The sequence below is a fragment of the Coturnix japonica genome, chromosome 3, assembly GCF_054131305.1.
Source record: "Coturnix japonica strain WE chromosome 3, WE-NBRP24, whole genome shotgun sequence".
Classification (NCBI taxonomy): domain Eukaryota; kingdom Metazoa; phylum Chordata; class Aves; order Galliformes; family Phasianidae; genus Coturnix; species Coturnix japonica.
Window position 1 is genome coordinate 31,996,349 of NC_140665.1, and position 24,453 is coordinate 32,020,801.

Consider the following 24,453-nt stretch of genomic DNA (forward strand, 5'->3'; position numbering starts at 1 on the left):
AGCAGGTCAAGCAATCTTCTTACTGGGATTTAGCGAACATACTACTGGATGTTTGTCTCCTCTCAGGAAAGTAAGCCATGCAATCAGCAGGAGATTCAAGCCAACATGTGCATGTTTTAAGAGTTCATCTAAGGAGATAAAGGACTGTGACACTGACTCATTGCGACTGACTCATGCCCAAAAAATGAGGGAGGAAGGGTGCAGGAAATATTTATCTTCAAGGTGTTTAGGAAAGGGGAAACAACAATATTGCATATTAAAAATGAGCCAAGGACAAGCATACATGTATCTGCTCCTGTTGTATGCGAAGTTGTCAGCTGTTAACAAAGTAAATAAATGGTACACAGCCACTAGTTCCTTACCATGACACTCACTGCTCTTCACTTCTTCTGTTAGCATTAGCATTGCCAGATTTGGCTATCCTTCCCTTCCTACTTCCTCTGCTAAAAAGTGTGCCATTACTTTGGTTTAATTAATTTTAAAAAACTGGAATTAACACAATCCAAAAATATACTACACTGTGTTACAACTGTATAAAGGAACATAATCTGAGTCACAAAAATAAAATTAATGGAAGAGTACAAGACTCTTGTAAATGTTTCAACCTGCCTGAAGATCCAGACAAGTTATTCCAAGTTATGTTTTTCTGCAGTTTTATACAAATATTAACACAAAAACATGCTCAGAAATTCTGATCTGATCATAAGACTCCAGGAGCTCAGAACACATCTATCACAGCCCTGATCCTGTTTAAACTCTGATCCCAAAAATGCACAACTATCAGATTTTCAAGTGGTTTCAGTGTGATTCCAAATAATCTAATAATTTACACAACCTGAGCCTGCTTGGGGTCTTTGTATGCATGAGATGGGAATACTCTTTTGGTCACTTAGTTACCATGCAGACATGCAAGTACATTTCAGACATTAGTTACATTTTACACACAGCAAAACCACTGGCTATATTTTAAAATATTATCAAAGAAAGAAAAAAAAAAAAGATTATTTCAAAGAAAGAATTGTTTGCTTAAGATGTTTTATATATGACCAGTTCTCATGCATGCCCTAGAAATAGAAAATATTTCTAAATGATCATTTTTCTGAAGTAAATAAAGCTTGACTTTTTCAGTATTCCGTGTTCACTAATAGAAGGAATGCTTAAATTATTACATAAAAAGATGAAAGTGAATTATTTTTCATTCTCCACACAAAAGCAAAACAAAACAATCTGACAAAACACAACAACAATAAAAAACCCACAACTTTTACCAGTACAGCACATGGCAGAAATATAACACTCAATCTGATTTTTTTTGGAAACAAAATCTATTTGGCCTATCTAGAGTTTTTAGTTGAGGAAGTTGAAACAAATTTGAAAGTAAAAATTTACCACTGTCCTCATATTTCATGTAAACAACAGTTTCCAAGAAGCTACTATATTAAATATGTATCCAAAGGGTACCCAGTGGTAAAGATATCCCTTGTGAGGCCCCATTTGCAGTACTGTGTTCAAACCTGGGGCCCGCAGCACAAGACAGATATGGAACCCTTGGAGTGGGTCCAGAGGAGGACCACTAAGATGATCAGAGGGCTGGAGCACCTCTCCTATGAGGAAAGGTTGAGGGAACAGGGATTGTTTAGCCTGGAGAAGAGAAGGCTCCAGGGAGACCTCACTGTGGCTTTCCAGTACTTGAAGGGAACGTATAAACAGGAAGGGGAACGGCTGTTTATGAGAGTGGACAGTGATAAGACAAGGGGGAATGGTCTTAAACTGAGACAGTAGAGGTTTAGGTTAGATGTTAGGAGGAAGATTTTCACACGGAGGGGGATGAAGCACTGAAACAAGTTGCCCAGGGAAGCTGCGGATGCCCCATCCCTGGAGGCAATCAAGGCCATACTGGATATGGCTTTGGGTGGCCTGGTCTGGTGGTTGGCCACCCTGCACATAGCAGGGGGGTTGAAACTGGATCATCATTGTGATCCTTTTCAACCCAGGCCTTTGCTATTTTCTTCTTTCTGAACTCACAAATTTATCACTACTTCACAGTTTTACAAGTGGCTAGGTATCTGGCAGATCAGTACAGTGTGAAATACTTTTATGCTAAAAAATCCTGCCTGTTTCATATCTACAATAAATACTCTCTGTATTGAGTAAAATATTTTCAGTAAAGGTACCTTTTGCTTGACTATATATTTATTGAGCATAACGCTCAATCAGGTTTGAGAAAGTAGGCTGCAAAAAGAGAAGTTGAAACAGTGGCACAGAACTCTGGAGAAAAAAGAAAAAGTAACTCAAAATTGTCTTATTTTCTTGAATTGCAGTAAACTACACTTACTTAACAGACTGAAATAAAATGAAATGACTATCTGAAACTTCTTTTTCCCTATGGTTCCAGACAGTCATCATCTTTCTGCATACTAAAGCAGAATTCTACACAGAAAAAATACCTTATTTTCTTTAGCTAGGTAAGATTTTCTGATGCCATGGCCATCATTTAATTCCATAACACCAAAGACGTTTCTCAAAATGATTTATTTTGTAAAACAAATTGAATACACTGGAAACTCACTTAATAAAAAAAAAAAAAAAGAGAGTAAAATTTGATGCATTTGCACTAGAAGAATCTTCTGCTTGAAGAAGACAGATTTAATATTTCTATCAGCCTGATAATCTTTTAACCAACTGCATGTATGTTCTACCTTGTATTACATTCTGTTGCCTCTGAGGTATGCATCGTGATCTTGCATCTATATTACTTGAATTTCAGAATTAAAACATAGATGTCAAAAAGAATACTCAACCATCCAGGCACAAACCTTGTGGGTAGGGTACAGCAGCCATCAGCCGTCAGCCTGACTTGGGTTTCATAGCTATCCAGTGGGCAAACCACTTGCTGAACAGGAGGGCATTCCACTGTGCTGCAGTCCACACTGAACACTAAGGAGGAAGGGGAAAAGAAATTCCTTTTACTCATGTTTTAAAAGCTTTTGATAAATTAATTGACCTTAAGCAATCAGTTATTCATCAGTCTTTAAATTTAAATCAGAAAATGCAACTACTGACTGCATGCTTGGTGGATAACATTGGAAAAAAGGCTTTCACCCTCTCTAAAATACACTGTACAAAATTATGGACTCAGTTATCAACTAATATCACTTAATGAGAAAATTATAAAAGTTGTACAGGCAACCTCAAGTAATCATTAAATTAGTGAATAACATCAGTTACTAGAAATATACTTGATTATTGAGAATGTATTTTTTCCAAGAGCTTTAGAAACAATAAAAAATAATATTGTTTCATTCCGTTCCCAGTCAAAACCTGTTTAAATAGTAAAATTCCTTTATTATAGGAAATAGATAAACAAATGTAAAAAATACACTGGATATGTGTCCGCATATGCACAATCCATTTTTAAGGCTTATTCTTGAGATGTTTAGTTATATATAGATGGATAGATTAGTGAAACAGAAATGCACATTATTAGATCTATGTTCATTGACAAGATGAAGAGTTCTTCAGAATAAAGAAAACCAAACATGTTATGTCAAAGTACTCATCTGTCTAACCAATCTCCAATGGTGACAAATAGAGATACTAGTTAGGGACACCATTTACAGCATTCCTTCCTCTTCTACCAGCCTCCAAAATATTTGGTATGTTGTCCTCAAACTCTCATACACATCTATGTACATGTTGTGCATTAACTTGTCTAATTCTTTTTCTTTTTTTAAATAGTTGCTCCATAATCTCCTGTGGTAGCAAGGTCCCACTATTCACTACTTTTTTACACTGACCTCTTGCTAGTACCAGAATTCTAATTCTTGTTAGGATTAGTAGGATTTGGTGAACAATGGATCTACAGTGTGCTTTATCCACCACTCTCAGAATTTTACAGTCCACACTCATATGCCCTCTCAACATTTTCTCCAGGCTAGGAGGTATCTGTTATTACATTATTAAGATAATCATGGAGTGGTTGAGGATGGAAAGCATCTCTGAAGTTCAGCTGGTTTAATCACCCTGCTCTAACAGGTAGCCTAGATAAGGCTGGTCAGGACCATTCCTATGCATTGATGAGACATCCTCTGAGTTCTCTCCTCTGCAGGCTAAACATTCCCAGCTCTGTCAGTCTTTCCTCACATGACAGAGGTGAAGAGAGGCAAGAGATTAGAAGCAGGAAAAAAAATGTTCCTGCTACTTTCAGATTTATATTGGTTTCTCAAAATTCCAAAAGTATTTAGCTTAACTTTCCAGCATGCTGAAAATATTGTAAGGTAACAGAACAATCTATAATCATATTCTGTATTACTTACAAAGTTTTCCCCAGGTTAGCTGCATTATCATTCTAAAAAATGAGACAGCAACCATTCACCACTGAAATGCTAGTTTTGTTTTTAGGTCTTACTTTGACTCCAGCAATTATCTAATGTGTGCATTTCATGAACAGCTTTAGGGTTAGAAAGCTAATACAATTATAAATCCTGTCTAAATAAAATTATCTTTGTCTCTCCTAGAAACATTAAGCTGTAGACATCTGGTTTGATGAATACATCACTTTAAGAACTCAAACGTTGAAATTTCCTATTAATGAAGCTGCACTCAATGTTTATGAAACTTCAGTTCATGGATTGAATTTGTAACTGTTAGAATTGTGGGTTTTTTTTTCCTATAAGAATGTAACAGAACTCCTATCATAGCTGCAAAACATGCCTCACCTGTAGTAATGTGCAACCATCTCTGTATACTACAAAACCTAGGTTCTCCAATCATAAAACTATAATTACTAGGAGAAAATTACTTTCTAGTGCAATATATTAACACAATTATATGAAGTTCCACCTTTACATACTGCACTAGCTTCTCAAAGAATAGCATACATAGTGCAGAGATGAAATCCAAATAACTGCCTGCACATCTAGTAGCTGAATAACAAGGCAGGATTTGCACCTACGGTTCAACACTGGCTCAGCACAAGGAAGGCTTTGTGTTTTTTGATAGTTTTTTTGTTTGATTTTCCCAGAAGTAAAAGTTTCCTGAAGTTCTATTGCAAGAGTACAAAGTCAACTTCTACAACAGCCAAGAAGCATCACACAACACCCTTTGCTTTCAGGTCAACATGCACTTCAACTCTGCCCTCATTAATGACATAATACAACCTGACTACTTTTGGTAACATTAATTACATTTTCTCTTTCAAAAGAAGGAGGAAAAACAAAAACCACAGAAGCCCTTCCCACCTCCTTCATCCCCTCCACCTTTCCTGAAAAAAAAATAGGATCCTAAAATACCCTCATATGTTATGTTTATAGTTTAATTTGTTTCCATCTCTCCTTGACAATCCATCATCCTTTTTACACTTCTTCACACATTAGAAAATGCTAAACACAACAGAAAAGATAACATTCCCAGACTTCCAGAGCACTTCTCTTACTGACTAAATGACTTTATTAACTTCACTGTCACATATACTTCCCAATACATCCCTGCTGCTTTTACTTATTTTTACTGAGTAGTTCTAATTGCTTTCTTCCTTACCATTATCAGCCATTTCTCCAGCTGTTAGAAAAGTATCTTAGACTTTTCCAATTGATTTTCTTGTCTTTTTCCAAACTCTTTTTATAAGTCCTTTCAAAATCACCTTCTAAGAAGGCATCTATAAAAAAAACTAACCAAGCAACAACCATGTACTATTTCTGAAAGCAATAAAGAATGAAGTTATATAACTATACTTTCTACTATCTATAACATTTGATTTTTCTGACCCTCGCCCTTCGTGCAAGCCTGTAAAAATTCCAGACAGAATTTTCTGTGCTAAAGCTGTACCAGGGTGGAGCACAACTTAGATCCCTATGCATCATCTAACACTACTTATTAAAAATTACTGCTGAGCTCAGACTTTCCATCAGGCCTTGACTACTCAGAAAGTTAAATTCTCTGAAGAAAGATCCCAAATGGCAACATCCGATTTAGAATTGCAAGTGTTTAAATGAAGATTAGGTACCAGAAAAAAAAAAAGATCATTTCAGTTGGAGTAATTCCCATGCCATGAACTCATGCTAGAGATGATAAGTAAATTAAAGGTACAGGAACCATAATTTCTAACTTAGAACTGAATTCCACTCTTTATTCACTGAATTTATTACTCAAAGTCTACTTACACACTGCGGATAGAAATAAAGTACTGTTTTACAGAGTATTATTTTGTACAAAAAGTCCACTATGAAGTTAGTAAAAAACCTAATGCAATGGCTGATGGGCCAGGCTTGTTATAGTAAGTGGGATTACATCAGGCTAGTGGCCAGTCATTAGTGAAGTTCCACAAGGCTCTAGTTCCCTTTAATTTTTTCTTGAGTGACTTGGATGCAGGACTTGATGGCATACAAAGAAAGTTTGTGGATGACACTAAATTGGGCGAAGCTCCTAAATCTCTCAAGGGCAGAGGGGCAATGCAGAGAGACATTTACAAATTGGAGAGCTGGGCAATCATCAAACACATTAAGTTTAACAAGAGCAAGTTCTGGACCCTGCCCTTGGGATGGAGTAACCCTGGATATGCGTACAGATTGTGGAATAAGAGGCTGGAGAGCAGCCCCATGGAAAGAGATCTGGAGGTTCTGGCTGCTTGCAAGCTGACTTCAAGTTAGCAATGTGCTCTGGCAGCCAAAAGGACCAATCATACCCTGGAGTGAATCAGACTGAACACTGTGAGCATGGTGAAGAAAGGAATGCTCTGCAGTGCGCAGCCTCACCTCAAGCAATGGGTGCAGTTTTGCGTTCCACAATTTAAGGAGGACATAAAAGATCCCTTGAGGCATTCAAAGCCAGGTTAAATGGGATCCTGAGAAGTCTGATCTGGTTGATGGCAACCCTCTGCATGGCAGGGGGATTGGAACTAGATGATCTTTAATGTCCCCTCCCACCCAAGCCATTCTATGAAAACTCTTAGAGAGCACCCAAAGGGAGGTGAAGGGTCTATAAGGGAAGGTGTGTGAGGAGCATCTGAGGTCCTTTGGTTTGCTCAGCGCAGTGCAAAGGAGCCGAGGGGAGGCCTCATGGCAGCTGCAGCTCCTCACAGGGAGCGGAGGGCAGCGCTGAGCTCTGCTCTGCCTGACAGCAACAGGGCCTGAGAGAACAGTAGGGAAAATAACTGTTGTGAAATGCTCGGTGCAACACTTGGTAAGAACATCTATGTCAAGTTAATCTGGAGGTTAGTAGACAAGTATTACTAAAAAAAACTACTTCATTTTAATTATTTACTAATGCCTCTGATCACTGTGATCATTGCACTGCAGAAAAGTTGGCACATTTTGAAACAAAAATTTAATTTCTATACAAGCATTCATTGTTAAGGCAACCACTTCCCATTTTCCTCTCAGTAACCCAATTACCATAGCATATTTACAAGTGTAATTCTCAGCAGAAGAATCCAAATTGAAATATCACTGTAAACTGAAAAGCAGTGATTTATTATTTAAGGAATAGAAGCAAACACAGTCCATGCTTTAATTTCATGAACACTTTAGATTGGCATAAAACAGCATTGCTGCCATAAGAAAAGCATCTTCTAGCCTCTGGCAGGCTCTTTCCACCAGAATCTCCTTACTGGTCGAGAACCGCTAAGGAAGCTGGTTACTGAGACACAATAGTGAAGGAAGAGCAACCAGACAGCAGAAATTACAGAACTGCAGTTTTTAAACCTGTAGTAAAATATGGAGAAATTTTCGCCATTCCACATGTAAACTTCATAGACATGCTAACACTATTCAACAGAATGGATATCAGCTCCATAAGAAACTCTGCATGAACAGTTACCCACGTGTTACTACACATAGGGTAGTACATATATATACACAGAGAATAAATGGCACAAACCAGTATAGAAGATGGAACAGACAAAATGACCTCTAGAGGTCTCCTCCAACCTAAATTATTCCAGAATTCTATGACTGTGAATACAAAACCTTAATAAAACAAGATTTACCAGCGCTTATTCTCACAGATAAAAACAGAAATAAATGAAAACTTACTTAAAACCATAGTGATTAACATGACACAAACGTTTAGATAACATAAATCATGTCATTTTGTTCTGACTCGCAAATTTGAAAACAACAAAAAATGAGGAAATATTAAAAAACGATTTCAGTATTCAGATTTTCTTCACATACCAGGTACAAATTATGTTGTCTGTGAAAATGCAGTTTACAGTCATTGAAAACAAGACAAGGCTCCTCTGAAAACTGAGCAAATTCAGATTTGCAAAGATTTGCCACTAAAAAAAAAAAACAAACCCAAAACGTCCTTTTTGGTAAGGAATCTGTAGTCTACTAACACTTGCCAACATTAACCTACTCCATCCTTTGTTTTTTGGTCTTGTGTTGACTTGCTTTTCTTTCACAGTATTCCCACTACCCCAAACAGCCAACAGAATAAATAAAAATATATATATGTGTATATTCAAGATTTGTTTTTTGTTGTTTTTTTTTTTTTTTTTAAAAAAAGGCAAAATGAAAAAACACACACTAAGAAAAACACAACTAGTACAGCTGCTGAAGTCTAACATGACAAAAATTGGGCTATGAAGTGACTAATAAACTCATCTGTAATTGTATTCTTTTTTTTTGTTTGGTTGGTTTTTTTCCTAGAATCAAGGCACTGCAAGCAAGAAGTCAGTAGCTTAATCATTCTACCTTTCATTAACCATCTTGGCCTGGACATAAAAGAGTGCTCACTTCACTGAGCCTCTCACCAACACTTCAATTCCTGTTGTCAGACCTGCTGGCCTCCCTCCCTAATCCCCCAGCTTCATTCTTTCATATATCCTAGCCAATGCAGACTCTTACTACTCTTCTCTTTCACTTCTGAATCCTTCAAGGATTGTTACCTTTTCTAGGTTTTTACCATACACCATATAAGTTACCCAGCTCTGGGAGACAATGAAAATGTGTTTCTTCAATAACCAAGGTCTCAGACCTTCTGCTGGCCGTCAGCCCCTCAATTCCTAACCACTGGTGCAAAGCTCTACTCTTCCCTTAAATTCTGCTAGTCTCCTTCTGGAGTCTCTTCAAAGCCTCTGCTGCCTCTACCCTCCAATAAGAAATGCAAAGCACTTTAGAAAACCAATATATAGCCGCATAACCTCATAATATGAATAAATTACCACATAATCCAACAACTGTAGTTTCTGTCATCATCCTACAGAAAGATCTCAGGTTCACAGAATTTCACAAACTAAATAGTCAAGAGTTCACTCTTAACCCCCATATTGTATGAAATGCCAGAAGTAATTCCTGCACAACTGTACACCAAATGCTACTGTATTTAGTGCTGACAAAGACTCATCCAAAATAGTTCTCTGCCTTTGAACATCACATTTTAAGGAAATATGGATAAGCTCAGGAAACCTTAGAGAGGAGCAACATAACACTCAGTACAAGGAAACTATACCATAATAAATGTCTACTTGCTAATTCTAGATAAAAGACAATTGAGGCTGACAAAACATTCTAGAGCATATATTATTGTAAGATTTGTTTGCCACTTGTTCTCATTCTCTGTCTTGAACATTTACTTAAATTTCTACATAGGTAGATTTGCACTGGACATTAGGAAAAACACAAGCAGCAGAGGCACGAGAGACAAAGACTGTACAACATTTTGTGGAGTATTTACGAAAAGGCATGACTTAGCATACTAAAAATTCTTTACATATGAAATTTCAGATGTTACTACTTTATACGCCTGCTTTCATTCCTCTATTTTTATTACTCATCTTTACCAAAGCCTGGATCAAAAAGAAGAGTGAATTGTATCTTCTACTTCATCAAGAATAATAAATTACAAGAAAGGGTTGTGTTCGCATGCAATGGAAAATGGGTAGACACTGCAAATGCTATAAAGCCTTTGACTATGCTCTTCTGCTGTCCTCTTGCTCTATAATTTTTAAGTGTTATCAACTTGTAACCTAGATAAATCTTAAGCGCTGAATTAAGATTTCTGTTTTATGCACAAAGTATTCCCATGGTGAAAAAAACCTTCGTAGAATAAAATCTTAACAAAATATATCACTCTCACTAGTACTGTGTGTTGAAGTACAGTATTTTCACTAAAGATTGCTTTTCCCTCGTTGCTCAGTTTAAATAAAATGTTTCAAGAAAAAGAAAAAGAAAATTTTATTATTATGATTTTTTTAAGTGGATGTTGACCTCAAGTATCTTTTAAATTTTGTAGATCATCCAGATACTACACAAGTTTAATCGGATTCAATTATATAAATTGTTTGATAGAATAGACTGAAAATTAAAAATAAAACAAAATAAAACTGTGTCCATTTTTACCTGGTTTACATTCATAGAGATCACAGCATTCCCCTGGCTTTCCTGATGCCTTAGAAACCAATATATTCAAATAGCCAGGCTGGCAGACCTTCCTCAAGCAGCCTGCAGGGTTACACACACAACGGCTTGGGAGAGGACAGCATTCTCCAGGAGGAGCATAACCTTCAATCAAGATGGAATCTTCTGGACAGCGAGGAGAAAACTGGACCTCACAGCGGGCCTTGGAGCAATCAGGTTTCTCTTCTGAAAAGGAGAGAAAAATCAGCATGCCATATATGTCAGTAAACACTACTCTGAAGCTGTAAAGATGAGCTCAGATAAAGCTCCCTTTATTCTCACTCCCCCAAGACAGTAGAAAAAAAGAAAATTGCTGCTTCTAAATTGACTAGGAAAAATTATGGAATATGATTAAGAATATGTTGGTATTTGCAAGTTGGTCAGTGTGTTATAAAATATCATTCTAATATATACGTAATTCATGCCATCTGCGTGATTGGTGAACTCATTCCTCAGAAACAACAGTGAAACTACATATTTGGCCATGACATTAGGATCCAACTTGTCATACCATGCACAGCCCCAGTGCTCACATCTACACCATTAGAATTCACAAGACTGTGCGTTATGAGTAATTGGTGTTAGTTGACCTAAAGTGAGATTCCACACACTCAAAAAGCTGTGTAACAGCTTTGGGAACCCCATACATTAGCAGATTTTCCCTGTACATGTTCTCAGTGCTTATATTCAAAGTGTTATTCCTATGACTTCAGTGGCCTGAAAATCAGAAGAGATAAAAAGTTTGACTACCAAGGAAAAATGAGGCACTGGCTGCTGACACATAACAATAAAAGTAGGAACACTGAAGAACAAGTTCAACATGTTGATTGTGAATAGTAACAAACTGGACAACACCAGCGCAAACAAAGCAACAATGAAGATGGAACGTTCTTGGAAAACCAGGTAACAGTCTTCCAAAAATTGAAATTAAGATCTGTCGTAATCAAAACCAAAATCTCAATTTAAACAGAAAAGTTGTGTTGTGCCCTCCAATTCCCTAAGCTACGCTAGGAAAGAACAGATTACTCCTGTGACTGATTTGCAACATAATTCACAGTAAAAAACATTCTCATATCCAAGAGGATCCCATTTTGCTTAACACACCAGAGTTAGATAATAAGTGGATACCAGACACACAAAAATACAGCATTTTTAGGTCAAGATGAGACATAGTGAATATGTACAAGTAACATAGAATAATAACTTAAATGTGACACTAGATAGTGCCATAATTCTCTTCTTATAGTTAAAAAAAAATAAAAATTACACTATTTCCATCTATCTTAGAAAGTAGCCTCCTCTAGTTACAACTTTTAGTTAACTGTATTTACATAACTTGGTATAGGTATGTATTATACCTCTAATCATATAATCACAGAATGGTTTGGGTTGGAAGGGACTGTAAAGCCCAGCCAGCCCCTTACTCCTGCCCTGGGGGAGATCAACTCAGGCTACTGCATTTAATCCAGCCTTGAGGGACTGGGCACCCACAGCTTCTCTGAGCAGCCTGTGCCTGTATCTTACCACCCCCTGAGTAAAGAATTTCTTCCACACGTAACCTAAATCTCCCCTCTTTCAGTTTAAAACCATTCCTCAATACATTATGCATATATATGATTCATATACATAATTTATGTACATATAATATGTATTAAATGTGTATAATTATATGCATAACTTTTACATAAGAATATATAAATCTATATGTTTTCCATATATAAAGAGTTTGGATGAACAGCATATATGTATATGTATTGATATGTTTTTATATATTTCCAGGCTCTTTGTATTTGACAAACTTAAGACAATTTTGAAAAAAGCATGTTTTGTCCAACGATTCACAATTAGAACTCTAGATGCATTTATTCTGAGCACCAGTGCAAAGCCTAGTGCTGGAGTTGCTAAGATCATCTAGAAAAAGCATGAAAAAAATAAAGATATTTCAATACTAGGCATGTAAGAAGTATTTCAGGCAGTGTAAAGAAGAGAAAAATGTTAAAAAGAAAAAACTATGACAAATATATATGAAACACTCACTGCTTCACAGTTGTTATTAAATTCACAAGTATTTTTCCTGTTATTGTTCTTAATGTAGATAACTATAACACAATACAGTGGGACTCTTCAAACTGCTACTATTCAATATGACTTGCATAATTTTAAAAGAAAATTGATTGAAAAAAAATAACCATCTTTCAAATATCTATTCGTGTTTTAAAACCAGGTAACTTAGAAATCAACTTAAGATTCTGTTTTTAATCTAGTGTCACTATTACTTTTGTTCATCATTCCCCACCCAAAAAAAAAAACCACAACCCAGCAACCCCAAATCCCTTCCTATGGCTACTCATAAATATCCTGCTTCCAAATCATATTCTCAACCTATGTACACAGTAGAAGATTGCCATTCCAGCATATAAACAATACTGAGTAAAAGGAATATCAAGTAGAATCATCCAATCTGTATCAAGCAACAGGTAACTTTCACCAAGGTTCTCTAACTCCAGTCACATTTAACTAAAGGGTAACAAGACCCCCTTTCTGAAGATGACGGCATGATTGAGTCATTCATTGAGGCATTACTCTCAAGAAATCATTGAAAGTAGGATCAAGTTTTTCTTTTTGTTATCTCAGAAACTCACAAACTTGCAAATATATGCATATTCTTTATTTACTGGGGTTAAATTTTCTATATGATACGTATTTCTAAAACTCTTTGTCCTTAATTAACTTACTAGCTTAACTTTTCATTGCTTGATCTAAGGAGGTATCAAAGTAATGCTTGTCATCTATTTTGTGAACAAATGCAAATACAGCCACAAATGTCACTGCTTTAACAGGATTCCTAACTTAATCTCATTACATACTGATGCTTAAGATCTCATCAAACAAGAGCAATTGCTTGTTTAAAAATTATTCTTCTTTAATAACAAACACTTCCAGCTCTTACAAAGGAAATATATAAGAAACTCTTTGTCAGAGCAGAAAAGAAAGAAAATGTAACAAATTACCTCAAAAAGTTGAAAATGGCATTTCACAGAAAACTGCAAAGTACTTCACCAAAAATATTTTTTGCTGCATTATCCCTTCTCTACACAACAGGAACTATTGAAAAATGGCTTCTTAGCAGACCACAACAGAATCTTTATCTGTCATACACATACATGCACTGCAAAGCACTGGCCTATCTCTCAGAAGTTGTCCATTACACAAGTCAGGATCTTCCTGACCAACATCTTTGAAGTCAAACAAGGCATCAGCTTTAAGGCTCTGTTTTCTCACTCATCTGATTGAATTTATTTTTGTAATAAACAGAACGTACATCTCTGTTACAAAATTTCCCATCCCTTTCTGTGCACAGGCACAGGAAAATTTCATTTTTCACAGTAGTCAATTGAACCTAAAAGTTCTGATTTTCAATAAAAGGGACAATTACATATATGACTATGAAAAAAATCAGCATATATACATATCACGTTCTCCTAATTGATAATGTAGACTCTTTCACAAGATCTATTACATATAACTGTATTTTGGAAGAAAACTTAAAGCAGATGTCTCATTTATAATTGAGAGTTTATACTCAAGACACTTTAACACTAATTAAAATAAATTCTTATAAAACACTATTCAACCTCTACCCTTGAAGCAGCTGATAGGTCTACTTTAATAAGCTGACTGCTGTAGTAAGAGCTCACAGAATCACAAATTAATTTAATGACATGAAGTCCTATATGCTGTTTGCTTTTCACAGAATCAAACAGTTAATGGAAAAAGCACACACAGCCTAATCACATTTCAGTCTCTCCTTTAAAATAAAAGGAAGGCATTAAAAAGGAGAGCAATTAGTTACTTGTCAAGGATACATCCATCAAACTTCTCATAAATTACATTGGAATAGATAACCTACAACCCAGTTTAAAAAAAATATAATAAAAATCTGTTCTCTGAGAATGTTGCTTTTATATTCAAGAAAGTAGCATTTCAAATGACTACACAAAGAAAAGACACTGTTGGCTTGCTGATGAGCCCTCTCTGTGGGATACGTTCTCTGTAGTCTTTCATCAAACACCACTGGGGCTAGAAGCATTCAGTAACACCGCAATCTCGCCAGTCTGAGCCAACAAAGAATCTCTACCAAGATAAAGGAGGAGTCTGGATCAATCATGCTCAAAGTTACACAAACTATCTATTCAGAGGTAGCCAATCTTCTCTTTGGAAGTGTATCTGGAATCTAACGTTTTAAACAAAATGAACACTATCAGAAGAGCTGATGTTTTGATGAAACAAACAAACAAACAAATAAGCAATCTAGAAAGGCAGCCTTAAGGACCATTTAATTAAAAAATCACTGAAGTTAGCAATGATAGAGCTATTTTTTGGTATAGATTATTTCAAATTTCAAGACAAACTTCACTTTCTGTGGGTCTGAAGACTCAGGTTTACTTGCCGCAACTTAGCAATTCATCTGCAAAAAGTACCTGCCATTACTAAGTATATGACAAAGGAAAACCTACAAATATCAGTAATAACAGAACCATCAAAGTAACAACACACTGCGTGCTTTAATATTAAAAGAGGGATCATACATTTAAAACGTTAGAATTTCTCAGCAATGGTTTTCATTTTTAGCCAGTTTTCATTTCAGAAACACATAGAAGCAGCATCTCGGAAATCAAGGCACCGTAACATTCAAGATAACCCTTTGATGCAACCGCAGCGTAATTGTTGTAAAGTGTATAAGAGCAAGGAAAGCAACCTTCAAAAGGACAGAATAAAAAGAAGAAATAAAAACGTAGCTTTTTATTTGTTTATTTGTTTTTCAACTTTAAATTTATGGAGAGTGATTTGGAAAGCAGCAGATGTCAAGGTGGAAGCAGAAACACACCTTTTGCAGTTTCTTCATTTGAAAAGTGCCTACATATTTTTAATACGATGTTTCCCATGACCTCATGAAGTTATCATGGGGAAGTGCAAATATAATGGCAAGTTACTGAAGCTTATATTTTAAATCAGCGCTTTCTAAGGTAACTACCTTCCTGAAAGAGATATACAACATGGGGCATTTAGACTGGCCACTAGTTAGAGGTGTTTAGAGTTTATTAATACTGCACTGAATAAAAGAAACCTAAATTTCAGGAATTTTGTTTGTTTTCTTAAGTACAGCAGTTGAAACAACTCCTAGCAAACAAACACATATTACATCTATGAGGCCTCAGACAACTCATCTTGGCCAGCACCAAAGTGTGGAAATCAAAATGGTTCCTGAAGAATTAAAAACACAGCTTTCAGATTTCACCTCTGTATCAAATTCTTTTCCTTCATTACATTTGCATGCTCTACTTTGACACGCAGAGGAAGTACATGCCAAGTTTAGTTAATGAGAAAAGCAGAGCAGTGAAAGCATTGGTTAGCACAGTGAAAGGTACAGCATAGTGTGGGAGAAAGTGAGAAGAAAAACCAGTGCTGGGGCAGAAGGCTATTCTCCTCATTCTTCAGGTGAAGTGAAACAGATCTGTGCTTTTCTGGAAACCCTTTGAGGGAGTGATTTTTATCATATTGTCAAAAATTCATGTGACCACAGATGCCTTCCCTTCGTCACCATAGAAACAAGGACAGAGTGTTTTAATAGGAGTAGAAGGTTAAAGAAAGCAGTAGGAGATTCAGGTCCTAATGCTTCTATGGAGACACTTAACCTGTTCTACAGCTACCCTTTTAAAAACTGATTTTTATTACGTACACATCTCTGTACATACAGATGTAGTTAGACAGAAAGAGAATAAAGCTTATTTTTTTTCTGTTCATCCCTAAGATACATAAAGAATAAGACCAGTTTTGAAATAGCTATCTTCGTATCTGAGAACTTAATTTTTTAAAGAAGTTCAAGCCAGATTGTGGTTCATTACGATGAATGCTGTATCACTAAGCAAAGTGATCAAATTGTGTCAGTGTACATGATTTGATGACACATGCTGTCCAGTTTTGCCTCTTTATTTGTAAATTAATTTTGTGAAATCTAGGCTAAAATACAGCCACTTTTACTCTACATTCTTGCAGCTTGCACTGAAATACATTGCAAACAAAAGGCACACTGTACTGCTATACAGTGGCAGGAAGGAAATATTAAAAGGATTAGAGATAAACAAGAAAAATGATTACCCAGCTGAAGCGGTCAGACAGACAGGGATCGATATCGGAATGCAAAATACCCAAAAGGATTTTGAAGAATCAAAAGGACAGTTATAGTAGATTAAAAAATGAGATTACCTTACACACACAATATGCACAGTCCTGTATACGGATGAACTGCCACAAATAAAAAAAAGCAGCTAGAGTCTGAACTTTTACCTAAAACTGAACTTTACTTGAAATCCACTCTGTTTTGTAAATGAGTTTTATTTGCTTTCTAGTATTCTGAGACCTTGGATTTCACATACCAATGGAACAATCCGTCTGACCAATATTATATGCTAATCTTCTTGTGATTTAAGAGCAACAATCTGCATTTAATGTGGGTAGGAAAACTCAGAACAAAAAAGACAATCATAGACAAGTTAAAGTAAATATGCATATCTCAACATACATATTCGCAACATGCTATTTTCTATGGATTTGCCAAAGATATTTCATTTCAACGACAAAATAACCACAAATGTGTTATGCCACTCAATATAATCAAGTAAGATAATAATCCCATCTGAGCAGCAAAGCTATTAAGGATGCTATATTCAATTTCTTCACTTTTTTTCTATTCCAATGCTGAGAGAAAAAAAAAGAAGCTGATTCTTCAAACACACACCAGAATAGCAGTCATGCCTTAAACTAAGATGCTGTCTGCCAAGGAAAGGGTTTTACCAGAATCAATAAAGATTTAACAGATGTTCTTGCATCTGAATGCAACTGCAGGTTCAATGAAAGCAGCTCAGTTTGAGGAGAAATTGTACTTGGGTTCAAACCTCCCAGCTCAGTGTATTTGTCTGTTATGCTTAAAAACTGTCTTGCTCTGTTCTCCAAGTTCTCCTGTTACTCCATTTCATTTAAAATGTCTTCTCTATGCATATAAGTATTTTTAAATATAACTTAACAGCTTAACACCAACAAGGATCAATACAGATCTACTGTGGGTAATACTAGCTGTTTAACAAAACTGTACAAGCAATACATAAAGATAAGGAAATGAGCCTAGCAGGCTGCACACCAGGAGGGGAAGTATGCAACTCCAGGGGTATGATCCACACTACCAGCAGCCATGCTGCTTTTTATGAAGTCAAAGCATTTTTGAACTTCAATATTTAAAACACTTTAGGAGGCAGATGGAGAAATAAGTAGATGGATACCTGAAGTCAGATTTACAGCAGTGAAGAGCTTGCACAACGATGTGGTTATGCACCTATGATTGACAGATACATCAAGATACTCAGCACAGGGCTGAGTGGCTGGAATACCATTGTATTAAAAAATAAATGGGGAAGGTGGAGGGGAAGGGGAAAGGAAAAAAAGAATATTAAATACCATCTTGATTGGAATAACACTGCACACTACAATTTGTTTATAAAAGAGAGCCTATTATTTCTGGATGAATGATACTATTACTGGTCAAGCTACTTAGCTGTGAATCAACTGAAATTTCAAAACAAAGAAAGTATGTAAACAGCAATGAGGTGGTCTCAGCTACAAAGCCAATACTTTAAAGAATGCCAAAACATTTTGGAAGTAAATAAAGAAATGAAGACACTTAATTTGCTTGCAAACAGTTTAAAGTACATACGCTTCAGTGACTTGCAAAGAATGTACACTAGGAGTAAGTTTACCTACAGGTGGCTAATAAAGCAGTATGTATTCTTTATCGCAAGGATACAAGCAGTTGCAAACCGTACATAGTTCTGTATGGGTACCAAACTGATGACAAAGCAGAAGTATTTGGAACAGTTCAGTTTAGTACAGCTTAAGAAAAATACAAACTAGTTGACAGCTGGAGAAATAATCACAAGAAATGACACTCGATAAAACTCTATTTTAGATCATTTCAATGAATAAGGAGATGGTGGACATCCCACACCAAAAATTTTTCTCCCAAGATGAAGTCAGTTCTAAGAAAATACTACATATGAAACTTTAGATGTAGGAAGCACAAACAAACAGTGCAGCAGAAGATTAAACTGTAAGAGAAGTTAAAGCACTCTGGTTCTTACTCCAGAGGCAATTTTTCATACTTAATGCAAAAACATGGAATATTTGAAACATTATAGCCGATGGATGTAGGCTTTCTTGAACACAAAGAATATGTGTACTAGGAAAAATAACGCTAAGAACTTCAGTGTCACAAACTTGACTTTGCTACATTCCAAGCTTCACTTGCAATATCTGTTTCATGCACTAACTTCTATGATTTGATATTTTCATACTTATCAATCACATGCACAGGAAATAAATAAATAAATAACACACACACACAAAGAAACATCATCAGAAGAGAAAAAGAAACATACATAATTTTATTTATATTCCACGATCTATACAGTTTGTGGTTGACAGTTGTGGAGACAGCTATCCAACTGTTTGCACAGAAGTTTTTGAGAATTGATAAGAAAAATAAACAGGTTACTGGAAATTTGAGAATCATCGTGTTCTTTCTGCTTCCAAGGACAACAGCATCCAAATCAGACATATATACACATTTACAATCATGGAATCATAGGATTACTCCGGTTGGAAAAGACCTCAAAGATTATCAAGTCCAACTGCAGCCTAACCATACATAGTACCCTAACTCTAACAACTCTCTGCTAAATCATATCTCTGAGCACTGCATCCAAACAGCTCTTAAACACAGGTTTTTTAAAAAAATAAAAAGGTCAACTGAACCTATGTAGATATATTCATAACCAGCCCTCAAACAGAACAAATACCACAAGAAATCAGAGGGGAAAAGGCCAAATAAGTTGTTCCATTCTATTACATTTTGTTGCCATCTGACAGATGGCAGCAGAGGGGCTGTCTGACAAAATGGTGTCTGACATGGAAGTTGTATGAAGCAAGAGGGGGTGGGGGGAAGGGGTGTTCTAGATTTGTCCTTGTGGAAAAAAACAAACGAACAAAAAAAAAAGCTGCACACATTGACATTCACTGATATTCGCTGAACATTTACAGAGATGTGGATGTGAGCATAGTGAAACAGTGGATGGTGCATTTCAATGGTGGTGACAGCAACATGAAAGAGAAGCCATGCTCTTCAATCGTGCACAGATGTCCTACCTCCATCAGCTGATTCTAGTAAATCAGTGGATTACAAACAGGGAACTGTGTGCAGTATCTAATGTTGACTTCAGTGTGTTAGAAATAATGGTGGCAACATTGGAATACTGCAAAGCTTGCACCAGGTGGATCCCACAAATGTTCACGTATGAATAGAAACAACTTCATATGCATGTCTGTCAAGACTTATAGCACCAACACAATGCTGAACCTGACTGTTTTGTGGATCACATCATAACTGGTGATGAAATCTGGTGTCACCATACGAACCAGAATCAAAACAGCATTTCATGGAGTGAAAGTGCTCAAGTGCTCAAAATAGACAGTACAATTGGAACACAATGTTGCGTCCACCATATGTTAAATGTTACCAGATATCCCCACCCTGTTGCAGCATCTCTCAAAGCAGCAACATCACGCAGAGAGAATTAAACTTCAAAACTACAGAAAAGCACAAAGTTCAAGCTTACACAGCACTGAGCTTCTGTTAGCACTAGAACAAGAATTTTGCTGACTGCAGTAGTCATTAAACTTGGACCCCTGTATTTAAAGCTGGATCAATGCCACCCTCTTTTATTACAAACAAAAGACAGCAAATCTGGAAAAAGACCAACAATCCTACTCTCAAAACATACAAATAATCTCTCATCTTTAGCATATTGTTGACTGCAACGCTCTCTCATTAGAATCAATTTCTGATCTTATTTAACTATACAATTGGGTAAAAACTAGATAGAAAGCTCTCTTCCAAGAGTAGCCTAAAGGGAAATGATTTAGAAGACTGCAAGTATGGATAACAGTTTTTACTGTGTGTATCTTTTTATTTATCAGAACCACAAAACTAGGAGAGTATCACAAATTATCTTGCTCAGAAATCTGTTTTGCTTCTTCAGCCCTGTGCTTTCCTTATCCTGTCCTCTTCAGTGTATGTTCCTCTTGGCTTATCAATTTATTATGTCCTCTTGAAAGCAAACCCCAAAACTATTTACATCAAATCTCTAACCTGTTGCCTTACTTACTATATATATTCTGTACTTGGTTTCTATAATAATCTACCTTAATACAAAATAGTATTTTCTTTCACACATCAAAGATAAGAATATCTGTGGCATTTTGCCTAACAACTTCCATGGTGCAACTAGAAAAAAATGAGACGTTCAGCTGCATAAGGGTGTGATAAACACATTTTCTCTGGGCAGTTTGAGCGCTGTACCTTACCCCTAAATGTAAATTTGCAGTAATAATAGTCAAGTCATATCTGAAAGTACCTTGTAAGATACTAAGCTGGGAAAGTTTTTCTGTTGAATTAAAGAATTACTAGCAAACCATATAAGTATATGACAGGGTCACAGTATGAGATGCAAGTATCTCCAAAACAGGAGAGAGAAACCAATTAAGTATTTGCAGAGTCCTTGTAGAACCTGAAAAACCTCTACAAGAAGGAAGATGACACGTGCAGTTTTGAATGATATCCACTAAGAACCCTTAGGAAGGGACTACCTCTGTCAGCTCTTATGTCACAATGACAGGGATTCTATCTGATAATCACACTCAGGGAGGCAACACAAGCAGGAAGGCCAGATTGTTAGTTGATAGTTGTTGTGAATAAAATCCTTCTATCACGCAAGCATAGACTAATGGGAAATGGAGGAAAAATATATTAGGTTGCTAGCAAACACTAAGAAGTTATAACACAAATTATAATTCATGTAACCTAGACATTGTGCTTGTCTCATAACCTGACACAGTGTACTTCTTTAAGAAGTCCAAAAGGATAAGAAAATATTCCTTCCTACAAGGCAAGCTGACAACTGGTATTGAAGGAGTCAGCAAAGCCAGGAAAGACTGCTGATATCCAACAAGGCAAGACCAAGAAAGCGTTTCTTTCCTGAATACCACAGACTCTGATGAATGTGTTTCAAAGCAGTTATACTCTTTTAATTAACAATATTTGCATTGATTTTCCGCACTTGTCTAGGAAGAAAAATTAAAGAAAATAAAATCTTGTATTGTTCCATGATGAGGTATCTCACATGTTAAAGATTCCTCCTCCACTGTACAATTCATTTAACAACATCCCTCAGTGCTTTACAATAAACCAACTGCTGCTGAAGTAAAGCGGAAACAATGAAAAATATTTATGTACTCAATTGTTGCTAACTGGTGATGCAGATTTAATTATTCCTATATAAGTTTGATTTCTGCAAAGGAAAAACCTAAATGAGCAAATAAACTAATTCAAAGTGCTATAAGACATCAAAAATAATTAAGAAAGCCAGCAAAATTTCTATCCTATCATGTAATTGAAGAGATGGTAGAAAAGTGGTTAAGAAGTTTTGGATTAATTCTCTAATTCCCTCTTTTCTTTTAAAGAACTTCTTGAACTACAGAAACATCAGTTTAATTTCTACTGAAACACTTTTACCAATGGGTATTTCGCCATACTCATCTGACTACTACATATCAAGCCTTTTAAAGCCCTGAAGAAATGGAATGAGTGCATAGAATCTAACAGACATTTTGTCGAAGTGGTGGTAAACAAACAAACAGAACAAAACCGATGATTTCTTGCCTCCTCCCTCTAACCCTCCCTCCCCCTTAAAAGAAAGACTTCCTAAATTACTTTTTTGTACTTATCATTAAAAATCCTTAGGTTTCAAGAGGCTTATCTGTTTCATTTCCTCCTAGCCAATCTTAACTAAACAGCCTTATTATTCAGAAACAGATCTTTAGTTAAGGAAATTCTAGGTTTTAATTGTTAATGAAGTGTGTTTTTGTTAGCTTAATGCACACTTTTTTTCCCCAAAGCAAATGAAAAAGATACATAGCATACCATCTAGGTATTACCACTGACAATCAAACAATTCTTCTCTAATCTTTCCAATCTAGGCAGTGAATGCATTTTCTCAACAAAGAATAAATACTTGCTATCATGGAATTCTGGATCAAGACTTACAATGGTTGGCTGCGGCATAAGCATGCAGGAGAGAGGTGATTAAGTAATGCTGATATTTCAGTAATGTTAAAATAAGGTACAAATAGTTCAGCTTGCACCTGTAAAACATGCCTCCAGAATCTCACCAATGTAAAGAGAGAGAATAATTGAAGTCTATCAGGAGAGAACTGGTTATTACTTGACATTTCATACACATGCATAACCCACTCTCTTTAATGACTTACATGAATACTTTAAAGGAAGCAAAGGGAAGGAAGTAGCTACTAAGTTTAATCTACGAGAACTGCTCCAAAAGTAATGTCTCCTATTTGGTATATAAAATAGTGTTATTGTGCTCTTCATTTGAGTTGTAATTTCCTTAGAAATAAATAGAAGGCATTCCTTTCAGAGTGACTTAAGTATTGTTCACATACTTAAAATATAGCAGAAATCCTAAGTATATGTATGCTTATCCCACCTACGACCCCATGAAATACATTTTTAAATATCAGAATATGCCGCCATTCCCCTATCACAGTGTAGATCTCAATATAATATTCTACAATTCCATTTAAGAATCAACAATTCCAAAAACAAACAAACAAACAAGATAAGCAACAGCTGAGATGAAATAGAGAACAAAAAGCTGTACCGAAACTAAAATCCACATTGTTTTAGTCAATCTCATATTCTAGCCACAACTTTTATCACACTAAAAAAACAGCAAAACTTACATTGCATAGCAAAATCAGCAGTAGGACAAGCTTAAATGATGTGTAAATGTGTGGTTTGTGAAATACAAGAAGATTCTCTTGGGAAATAAATAATTCATCTAGCAAGATTTAAGATCAGATCTTCAGTTAGCATAAATTCTCTTAGATGTCTGGCACAATAATCAAGGACTTCAAGGTACTTACATGCATTTACATCATTTCATGTCTCATACGTTATAGTGCGGTAAATAAGAGCATAAACCACAAAAAATTTGGAATATAAAAATAAGAAAAAGAAATAAATCTCTGATGTGCAGAGGGATAAGTAAGCAGCCACACCAAGAAACACCAAGTGGATAGAAAGAATGCTCCAACAGATCGAAAATTCACAAGATCTGAGATGAAATTTTAGCAGTACATTCAACTGGACTGAATTTTTATTCCAAGCTTTGTGAACTCAGACAAGCTCGTTTCCTCCTGTTTCACCTCCCAATCTACGATTCCTTATATAAATACATGGCTTCACAAAGGCCTGAGGAGTGCCCATTCTACATGTGGCATCATGCTTTGTACAGTATGATTTTTTTTGTTGTTTTTTTTTTTTTTTAATGAGAATCCCTAGATGATTCCAAAACCCAAATTCGTCAGGTACGTATCTAAAAACACTATGTATATGCCAGAAAATCTGAGAAAGATAGAATATTCAGGGCAAAAAAAGTAAAAACTACATTATTCATTTGAAGGCTTGTATCTGAGTATAATTCCTCATTATACTCAGAATGCAACGTGAACAGAACAGAATGCAACCTGAAGTACCATCAAATGAGTTTTTACTAGTCAGTCACTAGCACGTAGCTGTAGTGGATGTTTTCCCTGCTCTCAGGCAAAATAAGCAGATTCTTGCCCTTTACAGTGATTGTCCAGCTATTTCATTGGAACTCCTAAATACTCAGAACATGTTCTGCAGAAGGCAAATCCTAGTTGATAATGAGCAGCCTACAACCACTCTCAAGAACTGCAAATGTTGTAAGGTAAGTTTGACTCCCTCTGCCATTTTTTGTGAGAGTTTATCCTCATTTCCCAACTGCAGGATAATTCCAGTCCAAAGCAGCCTTTGTAGGTCACCTAATCCCATCCCCTACTCAGAACTTAA

At 36.0% G+C, this 24,453-nt stretch overlaps 1 protein-coding gene across 5 annotated transcripts in view; it reads right to left on the reverse strand.

Moving 5' to 3' along the window:
* CRIM1 (cysteine rich transmembrane BMP regulator 1) overlaps positions 1-24,453 on the reverse strand; it is a 160,694-nt gene that overhangs the window by 70,278 nt on the left and 65,963 nt on the right. For 3 of the 5 annotated variants that reach the window (XR_014944706.1, XM_015857693.3, XM_085543281.1), the window contains exons 3-4: positions 10,341-10,583; positions 2,817-2,937 (exon numbers count right to left, since the gene is read on the reverse strand). The exons of 1 other annotated variant lie outside the window; for it this stretch is intronic. Coding sequence is in view for 3 of the 4 variants with exons in the window: in XM_015857693.3 (XP_015713179.3) it covers positions 2,817-2,937; positions 10,341-10,583 (364 nt within the window). In the remaining variant the exon portion in view is untranslated. The remainder of the gene's footprint in view (positions 1-2,816; positions 2,938-10,340; positions 10,584-24,453) is intronic. One more of the 5 variants, XM_015857694.3, reaches the window with a different exon arrangement.